Below are 11,689 nucleotides of genomic sequence, written 5' to 3'. Positions count from 1 at the left end.
TGGGAGCATTAGCTATATCCCCACGCAAAGTTTTAAACAATGGGCATCAATAATAATTATAAAGACGGTAACACTTTACAATAAAGATCCGTTAACTAACTTGCTGACAATGAGCAATACCAAAGATTATAGAATAGGAAAAAAAGCCTTAAAGGGACTTTGACAATACACAACGTGCAATATGCATTATTTTTTTAACGGTAGTTGAATACAACTGTAAATAAGGGATACAGCTTTTGGATCTAATAATGTATTAGTAAGTTATGTTAACAACTGAAAATTTTAATATTATGTATTCATTAAATTAGTTATTGATGTGATGGTCATTCCAAACGATGTGATTAATCAAACCAAACCCATACGGCGAGATGTGACGTCACACATCGGTCCGCTCGCTCAGTCCTCGACGCTGCCGTCGCTGCTGAGAGAAGTGAGGCAAATAACGGGAACTTCAGTCGTTATTTTATGTTTCTAAATGTTATGGGGTTATGTCGTCCAACTTTTTATATCATCATGGCCTATAGAACAAAAACAGATGTTGTGAAGTCTTCGGAAACATCTTGTACCGCCGCTGCAGACAGAGGTAATGAACACACCGGGTCCGTGAATGAACGCATGCAGTCCGCTTAGCGAGCTAACGTTACTCCGCATTATTAGCGGGATTAAAGCTGTCACAACATTGCGTTGCCATTGTGTAACCTGGCAACCCTATGTTCAACAATAGCTGTATGTAGCGGTGGCGTTATTCAGTTTGGCTAAGTAGCTAACGCGGTGTCGCTTGATTGCGCTTTTTTGTTTTAGTGATTTGGTTCTGGCTGATGCTTTAGCCATAGCTAGCCTGTGTCCTATGTGTCCCTCTGTTATCACTGGATGCGGAAAGGACTCAGAACGCCGCAACCAATATCTACAAGACAGCCGCAGTTTTTAGCATAGCTTGTGGATGTTAGCATACAAATTCAGTAACACAACACAGCCAGCTTGTAAAGACATAACAGGCCATCTGCAGCCATTCTTAAAGATGCCAGTATGGAAGTTGCTTTGGATTGTCATCCATCAGATCTGATGATAGCGTTGCAGTACAGATTTAATGATTAAAGCTTGAGTAAAAACCTTTTAATAGCGTTGAGTCACTTTTAAGACTATTTATATATTTTAAACTATAATGTTTTTGTGCTCCAATTCAAATGTATTCAAATGTAAAATCTACAGGTAAATTGTTACATGCATGCGTGCATAGTTATGCTTCTAAAAATCAAAACAAAGCAGCAAAACACTTAAACTATATATATATATATATATATATATATATATATATATATATATATATATATATAAAACATTTTATGGTGCGTAATTCAAAATGTTTTACTTTTATATTTTATATATTCTAGATTTATTACTAAAACAGTTTTTTGTGTGTCAAAATGTTGGTAATTGGCAAAAAAACAACAACACATATTTTAATTGTCATTACACCATATAAAAGTGTGCAACAAGTAATGACATTCATAATTTACCAACACTGCAGCCAAATAATGACAGTATAAGACTGTATGCAATAAGTATAAAACACACAGTATACACATACATACAGGCATGCATAATATACAGAAAAATATATTGCTCAAGATAATGCATATATTTACCACTCCAAAAGATGTGTACATGACTTGGAGAACGTTTCATATAGCTTTTTAGCAAATATAAATTATTGCATTTTTATTATATCATTGACATCAAACAGAGCCAAGGTTATCTGTCTTACAACTAAGCATGCATCTACTGTAACAGTATTTTGAAGTCTTTGTGATGTAGATTTACAGATTATGTTTCCCTGAGTCACTGTCTTGCAGATATATATTGAATTTTATTCTTGTTTCAGGCCTACAGTAAGCCTGTTCCTTAAGGATTTGACTCGATTTAGCTCCTTTAGTTTCTGCACCTTAGCAGTGACAGTCATAAAAAGAAACAGGACAAATTCTTCTACGGGTCTTACTTATTTTTGTCAAAAGACAACCTTAGGACAGGTCAGATTGATATAGTTTGGGTGCCTTCACAGAAGGCCTGCTTGCGTATATGGATGGAACAAATAAAATGCATTTTACATTATTTTTGTAGACATCTTGTCTACAGCCCTGTAGGTAAATCTCCCTCATTTCTGCAAACGTCTCTAGAGCCTTTAATTTTTTATGTAACCATACAGGTCCAACTAAATGAAGCATTTTTAAAATCTAAAGAACAGATCTGTTTTTTCTAATCTTTTCAGCGAGGACCCAAGCTCACTGATGTGAGGTGTAGATCTGAGTGTGCTCAGTCCACTCTTGAGCCTCAGGATGAGTGGGTCCGGGGAGCAGACTGATATCTTGGCTGTCGGGAGCATGGTCCGGGAGCGATGGAGAGTGGTGAGTTGTTTTGAAGGAGCTGTATTTAGGAGGACAAGGCTTCAGGACCATTCAAATACTCACTGTTAGTTTCGTAGAGATGTTCTGATAGCTGTCAGTTTTTTTCATGGAAACTTTCAGTCAGCCAAGGATTTCTTTTTGCTTTTGAGCGCATTTAAACGATACACTGCAGGTGTGTTGAGCAGTGCTGACATCAGCACAGAAAACTGTACAGCATGCTGACAAATAGTCACGAGACACAGCATTTTATTTCATGATAAAAGTGTTGTTTTGCTAGGACATTTGTTCGAGAAAGTATTTCATGCTTGAACAGAACTGTTGTAATATCTGTTCTCTGACACAAGTTTGAAAGCTGTCTGTCTACTCAATTATAGGAGGAGAAATATATACAGTACATTAATGTTCAAAAGTTTAGGGGTCAAAATATGTTGATGTTTTTTACATTTAGAATTTTTTTCAGTTCAACTTTATTTCCAAACTCAAGGTTCTTTAGCAAGAAACACACAATACAAACCAAAACAATACACACTAAAAATTCAATTATACCAATAATTCCTCATAGAGGACTGATAGCCTTCTTCAGGAAGCCTATTCAACAATGATGCATCAAATTGATCAACAGTGACACAAATGCTGTTATTTTGCACTTTTTATTTATCAAAGAATCCTAAGAAAGCTAATTGTTTCACGGATTCCACAAAAATGTAGAGCTGTATGACTGTTTTCAACATTGTTAATACTACGAAATGTTTCTTGAGCACCAAATCAGAATTATTTCACAGGATCATGTGACACTGAAGACTGAAATGATGGCTGCTGAGAATTCAGCTTGGTCATCTCAGGAATACATTTTAAAGTATATTACTGATGATTATTGATAATATTTTGCAATATTACTGTGATTTAAAAAAAATTATGCAACCTTGGTGAGACTTTCCAAAAACATTGAGAAATCTTCGGCCAATAAGTTTTGCACAGTAGTCATTCATTAAAAATGTCTCTTTCCTAACTAGTTGAAGAAGATTGGTGGGGGTGGTTTTGGTGAGATCTATGAAGTCCTGGACCAGGTGAGCCAAGTCAGTGTAGCTCTGAAAGTGGAGTCTGCCCAGCAACCCAAACAGGTCCTTAAGATGGAAGTTGCAGTTTTGAAAAGACTTCAGGGTAAAAATTAACATAATTTATTTAAGATACCTTTTTATTTGAGTTAATGTATATATAAAACAAGCACTTAAACACTATTTGAGCAGTCATTTTGCACTGTGTATGCTACTCTATGGGCAATCATATATTGCCAAACTCAAGGGGAATATTACTTAAAAGTATATGTAGATTTGTATTACATTACCCATTTTTGCCTTGATCCATTTCATAGGTAAAGACCATGTTTGTCGTTTTGTTGGCTGTGGACGCAATGACCGCTTCAATTATGTGGTTATGGAGCTTCAGGTAGGGCATCGAATGATTTATTCTTGTTTCTGAATTTATGGATGTTATCGCAACTCAATGTAATACAACAACCCTGATTTAAGTCACCTGAAGTGATGTTTGTCCATTGAACTGCAGGGAAGGAACTTGGCAGACCTTCGACGCAACACGAGCCGCGGCACCTTCAGCTTCTCCACCACACTCAGGCTCGGCCGACAAATCTTAGAAGCCATCGAAAGCATCCACTCTGTGGGCTTCCTGCACAGAGACATAAAACCAGTAAGAGTGCTTCACAGAGTGCTCTCTCACAGACAACCCTGGGTCTAACATCACTTCTAATGTTGACTATAATTCATGTTTAATAGGGCCTCATTATTTCTTTTAAACTATATTAACTATTCATCAGACCTTTTTTTTTTTTTTCTCAAATAGTCCAACTTCGCAATGGGTCGACTTGTCAGTACGTGCCGAACCTGTTATATGCTTGATTTTGGGTTGGCACGCCAGTTTACAAACTCAAGTCAAGAAGTCCGTCCAGTAAGTAATCACAGATGTCTTTTAAAGCTTATGTTTATGAAATTTCATATCAGCGTTACTTAAATAGACAGTTCACCCCAAAATGAAAATTCAGTCATCATTTACTCACAATCTTTCCAATCTTGAATGACTTTATTTCTTCTATGAAGCACAAAGGTAGAAATTGGATTGGTTAATAGTTTTTATTATTTATCAGTCGTTCTTGGTGACAGAAACGATCTAAATGAGTTGTTCATGAATTGTTACATCTCAAACTTTCATGAATACATAAAAAAAAGATAGTGGTGCAAGTCAAGGTTTTTAAATGAACACAAATTTCAATGTCAGAATTTTGACAGAATTTTCATTTTTGGGTGAATTATTCCTGTAATGTGTTTCTGTATGTTTACTTATGTCTTCTCTCATTTTTTTTTTTTTTCAAGCCACGTCAAGTGGCAGGATTCAGAGGAACCGTCCGTTATGCTTCAGTCAATGCTCACAAGAATAAGGTAACTTCTCTCTCTTACATTCTCAAGCCAATGGCGGATGCCGGTCAGGTTTCTTATACATAGCAGGTCATGTTACTTATTCATATTTCACTAAAATGCACATTGTTCTTGTTCTTTATAAAGGAAATGGGTCGACATGATGACCTGTGGTCCTTATTTTATATGCTTGTGGAGTTCATGGAGGGTCAGCTACCTTGGAGAAAAATCAAAGATAAAGTAAGTTCTGCTCTGATCATAATTTTCCGTGGATAAGAGATTTGCTGTTCTCAGTCCTGCCATCAATACAGGAACAGGTCGGAAATATGAAGCAGACGTACAACCATCGCCTAATGCTCAAACAACTCCCAGAGGAGTTTAGTGTTTTTCTCGACCATATCTCTAACCTGGACTACTACACTAAACCAGATTATCAGGTATTGAATTTACTTTAGCTTTCTTGACCATAGATTTAGTAAATGTTGAAAATCACTAACATGCTCTCTCATTGGTTTGCAGCTCCTGATGTCAGTCTTTGACAACAGCATGAAGAGCTACAATGTGGTGGAAAATGATCCGTATGACTGGGAAAGAACAGATTCAGAGGACACACTTAATGTTGGAACTCTGGCAACCACAGCTCAGCAGTTGACCCGCCTCACACCGGCATATTTGGGGTAGATATCTAGCATCTACAATGATTCAATGAAATACCAAGTCTCTGTGTAAACAGTTTGAAGTCAACTTGGTTAAATGAAAATCTATTTCCTTTCAGCATGGCCAATGCCTCCATGATCCCGGGCGATCCACAGCGTGAGAACACAGAGGACGTCCTTCAGGGTGAGCGGCTCAGTGAGGCTGATAATTGCGCCCCCATCCCAATGCAGCCTGCACAGGGAGCAGAAGTCTGGGAGGATATGGAGCTCAGCCGCAACAGAAACCTCAACCACGTTCAGCCTCTAATCAGAAAGGTACTATTCATCACTCAGTTATTGACATAACCTGCAAACTTGTCACTTTTTAGTAAAATGTTTTAATGTTTAATAATGTAATGTTTATGAGCACAACACTGCTATTTCATAATGCTTTCATTTATTTCATTAACACCTTTTGAACTGAATTGAATCAACTCTGAACTGACTGGAGTTGAATAAAGACACTGTCATCTTCTGTAAAGTAACTTTGAGCTGAATTTGACTTTTTTCATAATTTATGAACTTTAACATTATTGAACTGAACTGAACCAACAGCTAAATAGCTATGAGCTAAATAATTAGACTTATCTTTTTAGTGGTGCTTTACACCAAAATTTGAATTGGACTCATATTTGATCAAGTTTGCATCATTGATTCTACGGTATTATTTTCCTGTTTATAACTATGAACTGCTTTGAAACAGTCTATATTATATTAAACATTATATAAATAAAGGTGACTTGACTTGTACAGTGGCGTCTAAGGTGACTAGTACCATATTTCTGCTCTCTCACTTACTTTGGGAATGTGAAGTACTGAAGTTGCATTCTAATTTGGCCAATTTACCATTTTATTGACTGTCTGCTGTGGGGTTTTATCCTTTCATAAAACTTTTTGTCAAGACTTGTTTTATTTGAACTGAAAAGATGTTTAAATCATAGTTTTTATAGTCATTTTACAGTTTAGGATGGACACTGATGTTGTTTCAAAACAGCATTGCTCGATAAACAACATATACATTTATTCTAATATCAATAATTTCTAAAATGATTTCAACTGCTCCAAGTTTTTATTTTATTTATTATTTTTTAAGATTTAAATGAGTTGGTCTATTGTTACTTACACCTCACTCATCACCTTTTTTGCCAGTCTGGAGTTTGCAAGCATAGTGTTTCCATTGAGCTTGTGTTTCTGATTCAGGTGGCTAGTGAGGAGGAGCGGAGCAAAGAGGGCAACCAGAGCCCCAACAGTGGCTCCATCCAGGGCTCTCCTAGACGTGTGCGCTCAGAGACCTTGCTCATCGACCGTGTTGCTCCTCTACTGAGAAGGATGCGCCATAGTCAGAGCATGGGGCTCGACAAAAGACTGACCCCTGAACCCAAACCCACCATTGAACGCTTCCTTGAGGCCTAGTCAGTAAACAGAATCCTAATATTCTTCCTTATAAATGTGAAATGGTCTCTTAAAAACATCATAACTACTTATTTTTCTTCATCTTATTAGTTTAGGAAAGCAACGTCCGGGTCTGCCCCAAGACAGGTCTGTCTGTCGGGTCGAACAGGGCTCGCTGGAGGATGAGGAGTGTGCGGCCAGCAGCGGTTATGTTGCGGTCAACCTCAGCCCCGTCCCACAAGAGGGTGACTCACAGGAATGGGTCCTAGTGGAGCTTGAGGGCGGTAGCGGTTCAGCAGGATCTAAACCGGATGAGGAGGAACGCTCAGGGATCTCACCACACTCTTGCAGCCCCCTCGCCCTCCCTCGCACCTGGTCTGACCCCTTGCCTCAGCGCGCTAGCAGTCTGAGTGGTTCAGCAGAATTCCACACAGGCGTCTGCCACACTGGTCCTCCATTTGCCAGACTACCAGGCTTGCCTGGAGTGATTGGCCTGTCTGGATTAAGAAGACTGCCCACAGTACAGCCTGTGTCAGTGGTCCTAAACAGGACTCATCTTGAGCAGGTCAGTATCTCATGCTACAATCTAAAGTAAATCTTTTAGTATTTCTAAACATTGTGAAGTATACAGCAACTATTATATCATGAAAAAATTCCTTGTCATTAATTTTAACAATAGTGTTTTAGTAGATTATCTCATGAAATGTGACCTGGACCACAAAACCAGTCATAAATTACATCGGTGTGAATGGAAAGATTATTTCATTGATGCAAATTCCTCGCCTATAACTCACTTTTTTGAGATCAAAATAGGTCACCTATGAGATTTGCTTAGATGCAGTGAGAAAGTGCTTTTATTGGGGTGGTGGGGTCGTGCAAGAGTATTTTGTGATTTTACAAGGTTAAATAAAAATCTGATTATTTCAATTAGTTTTGCATAGCATTTTCTTTACTCTTTACTTCTAAAACTATGACTAAAAACGGTTATATTTTATGTATTTGAGGTCTGAGATGTGGGATTGGTGAGTGGTCAATGTTGGTCAATGTACACAATGTTCTCACCTTTTATCCCCCCTACTTATTTACATTTCTGTTATTTATCCATCTTTCAGATGATGTATAAATCTCAATTTTAACAAAATGACTCTATAACTGGTTTTATGGTCCAGGGTCTCAAATATGTTTTATTGTGTATTGAAAACTGTAGCAGTAAGCACTGATCGTTTATGGGTGCATTGCAGTGGTTTCACTGCAACATCACTATGTCTCGGATTTTGGCCAGCGACTTGGATTTATTTATTACTGTATCAAAAACATCAATAGACAGAAAGTGAAGCTGACACAAAGCTCAACAGCTCCGCAGATGATGGTACCACTAAGAAAAACCGGTGTATAAGAGTTTTTCCTTGCAGAGCTCCATTAATAATGTCCTGTCTCTTAATGTTATTCACTTCACAGTCATCCAATGCAGTGCTACAGCCAGTTCAGTCTCAGCAGAAGACAGGAGACGACTCTCAACCTGACAATCCATCAGGCCCTGCAGAAAAAGAGCACAACCACGTGCCAGATATTTCACCCTCTAAAAGCCCTAACAAGCCAGATGAAAACATTATCACTGTCAAGGCCTCTGACAAGGATGTGGAGAGTGACTCGGGCTGTCCTGACGGTGGGCCTTCTTCAACCCCCAACCAGGGTGAGACCACTGGACACAGTGTTGATGCAGCTCCGGCATCACCTCGTGAACTCTCACCCCGAGCCAGTCGCATCCCCATCCGGGACCCGGACTCTCCAACCCGTAGGGGTTTTCCAGCTCCGCTTTCTCCGTCTCTGTCACTGTCATGTGAGCACTTCCCCTCAGCCCTGCTGCGTGACAAGTTCACCTTCCCCACCGCTTCTCGAGGATCAGACTGGCAGGTGGAGGAGCCACTCTCTCTGTCTTGCTCCTCAGGACCTGTGTCGAGCAAGAGTAAAATACCGAGACCCATGAGCCCCACACTAGTGCCGGATCAGCTGTCTGCACGATTTATTCCACGGCCACCACCAGGCAAACCGCCCCTTCGCACAGGTGGCGAGAACAGGTGAGAGGACCAAGAATATAAAAATGTATGCTTCATCGTGTTTTGAGTTGTATCTTCACAGGCTGCATGCAAAACAAAAGCTGGTTATTTTTAGAGAATTAGAAACATAGAGTAAGCAATTTGTAGTCAATTCATGAACAACCGATTCTTATCAACCATTATTTTTAGACATATGAGATGAACAACAAACATGAACAAACAAATACATTGAGTAGGATCAGTGTAATTTGATTAATGAATAAATGATTCTTATGAGCCATTTCTTTTTAGTAAATCAAAGACATAGGGCATGTAATCTGATTCATGAACAATTGACTCTTATGAACCTATGCTTTTTTAGTGAATCAGAAACATACAGAACAACCAGTGTAGTCTGATTCTTGAAATGGATGAATTTGGTTCTTTTAATGAAGAGTTTTAAATAATTGGTTATTTTAAGCAAATCAAAAACACAAACAGTGACCAATTTGTAGTCTAACAAATGTGTAGACTCTTACAAACCTGTTCTTTTTTAGTTAATCCAAGACACACAGGGTTGTCCACTTTACTAACAAATGCCTGTTAAGAGCTGGATCTTTTTTTAGTGAATCAGATAAAATGAGTGCGATCAGTGTAATTTGATTCATGAATAAATGGCTCTTATGAACCAGTTCTTTTTTAACTGAATCAAATACATATAGTTCAACCAATGTAGTCTGATTCACAAACAAATGACTCTTATGAACCCACTCTTTATAGTGAAACAAAAACATACAACTTGACCAGTCTAGTCTTTACAAACAATCAACTCTCATTCTTACCTGGTTCTTTTTAGTTAATATAAAACAACAGCACAGCCAATGTCCAATTCCTAAATATACATCTACATGATCAATGTGATATTGAAAGTTCTTGTCATTTCAGACGTAGACGCTACCGCATTCGTGCTAGCAGCACCGGTGACACGGACCTCTTGGACAACCTCTCTCAGCTCATGCAGGAGCGAGGAGGACTGGCCGCCAGCACCTCACGTTACCAACGCACCACCGCCTCCTCTCTGCAGCGCTCGTTAAGCTCCTCCCCTTCCCGTTTTGAGGGGGGTCACAGCCATTCACCAAGTAACTGCTCGGCCTCCCCGCCTCCTCGAATCAGCGACATAACAGTAAATCACGGGTCAGGGTTCTGCCCAAGAGTCCGGGCTGGAAGTCCTGAGGGCAAAACCACAACCAAAATGAGCAAATAAAGAGAAAAGCTTGTAACCTATGATGTGAGTTGTCAGTAATTTGACAACCGGTTTAAAAAGTAGCGTTTGATGAACTGTAGCGTTTTTACATGTAGTGTTTTGATAAGTAGAGCGATAAAGGACCAGGTATTTGCCGGTTGGTTGTGATTACTTGAAAGCATCATGTTTTGGACATTTTTGAAAAACATGAAATATTAACATGCTAAATGTTCCAGTGATGCTGTAACTTTCTCCCAAACAAATGCCCATTGCATTTCATTGCAATCAGTTAATTTTTTTTAAATTTTTTGTATTCTATATAGTTTGTGCCATACATTCTTTTTCTTTTTGGTACAATAATCATCTGTTTACTTTTCCATGTTTTTTGCACTTTCTGGTTTACATACCTTAAACACGTCAGATTTTGAACATGAATTATCAGTTGCTATCAGTGAGAACGTTAGAAATCCGAAACCAGTGGGGCTGCACTTAGTAACTCATTGTATTCTGTCAAACAGATGCATGTTTTTTAGCCACTCCAGATACTCTAGCCTTACATTTTCTATCATTTTTCTGTTTTTCAAATCATTGGTCCAAGTGTTTATGGTTAAATACTCAATTCAAAAGATAGCTATCTATCTATACAGTGTAACATCATTCATGTATAGGTGCATCTGGTACAAGCAAGCATGTGTATATATGTATTTCAGGGAATGTATGTACTGTAAGCTGTATCATCTATAGAATGTATTTATTTATTTATTGGATGTGGTTACATACCTGATGATGTAGCTTTATTACTTGCTACTGAGTGAATTCGCCATCACATTAAGGGTACGCAACCTTGCAATTGCCAAGTATAATCTCTTCCATGCCTGTATTATCATACTAACAATCCCTGTAAATAGTCATAACATCAGAAAGAAACTTAACCGATATATTGCAATGAAACACTATGGACCCTAAAATGAACTTGATTCAAACACTATATATAGTCCCATTATCATATTACTTGAATACATCAGAAAGATGTCTGCTTGATATGTTGGCTGCTAATGCCAAGACTCTTCTGTGGTTTTTGGGATTGAATTCTCCATCACGGCATTTATTGAAAGCTGTCTGAGGAGTGCGAGACCCATGTGATGTACAAAGAAAGAGATTGTAGCTACCGAGTCATTACCACGACTTCATTGTGTGCTGTGCAGCTAGAATAGTTGTTTTGTTCTGGATCGTCTGTTTTGTCCTCTGGAAGTACTTTTGCTTTAAAAGCATCAGTATAGGGCCACAACTGTTGGTACGATGGATGGTTTATCTTAAGAATTGTACATAAGCTGAACTGTATATAGATATAAATATATTAAGAAAAAGAAATTCCACCTCATGCTTCATGTACTGTATTTTGCTAACGCATTTCAATCATGCAAAAAAAAAAAGTTACCATGTTGGAATGTATATGTATTCATATCAATGAAATAAATAAGTACTCTTAAGGACT

At 38.3% G+C, this 11,689-nt stretch overlaps 1 protein-coding gene across 1 annotated transcript; it reads left to right on the top strand.

The window, feature by feature from the left end:
- The first annotated feature begins 370 nt into the window (after positions 1-370).
- On the top strand, positions 371-11,687 carry ttbk2b (tau tubulin kinase 2b). The gene is made up of 15 exons (XM_052586356.1): positions 371-583; positions 2,267-2,402; positions 3,416-3,563; positions 3,775-3,848; positions 3,966-4,106; positions 4,260-4,364; positions 4,787-4,852; positions 4,976-5,068; positions 5,140-5,265; positions 5,348-5,505; positions 5,604-5,799; positions 6,724-6,935; positions 7,027-7,480; positions 8,374-8,993; positions 9,897-11,687. The coding sequence occupies exons 2-15, from the start codon at positions 2,334-2,336 to the stop codon at positions 10,213-10,215; spliced, it is 2,781 nt and encodes a 926-aa protein (XP_052442316.1). The 5' UTR covers positions 371-583; positions 2,267-2,333; the 3' UTR covers positions 10,216-11,687.
- Positions 11,688-11,689: the final 2 nt, after the last annotated feature.

This window comes from Carassius gibelio, chromosome B20 (assembly GCF_023724105.1).
Source record: "Carassius gibelio isolate Cgi1373 ecotype wild population from Czech Republic chromosome B20, carGib1.2-hapl.c, whole genome shotgun sequence".
Taxonomy (NCBI): domain Eukaryota; kingdom Metazoa; phylum Chordata; class Actinopteri; order Cypriniformes; family Cyprinidae; genus Carassius; species Carassius gibelio.
This window is presented reverse-complemented; position numbering and strand designations above follow the sequence as displayed.

Coding starts and splice junctions, on each gene's coding strand:
- ttbk2b (XM_052586356.1), top strand. CDS start 2,334: ATGAGTGGGTCCGGGGAGCAGACTGATATCTTGGCTGTCGGGAGCATG. Junction 4,365..4,786: donor CAAGTCAAGAAGTCCGTCCA/GTAAGTAATCAC, acceptor TTTTTTTTCAAG/CCACGTCAAGTGGCAGGATT. Junction 5,069..5,139: donor GGAGAAAAATCAAAGATAAA/GTAAGTTCTGCT, acceptor CCATCAATACAG/GAACAGGTCGGAAATATGAA.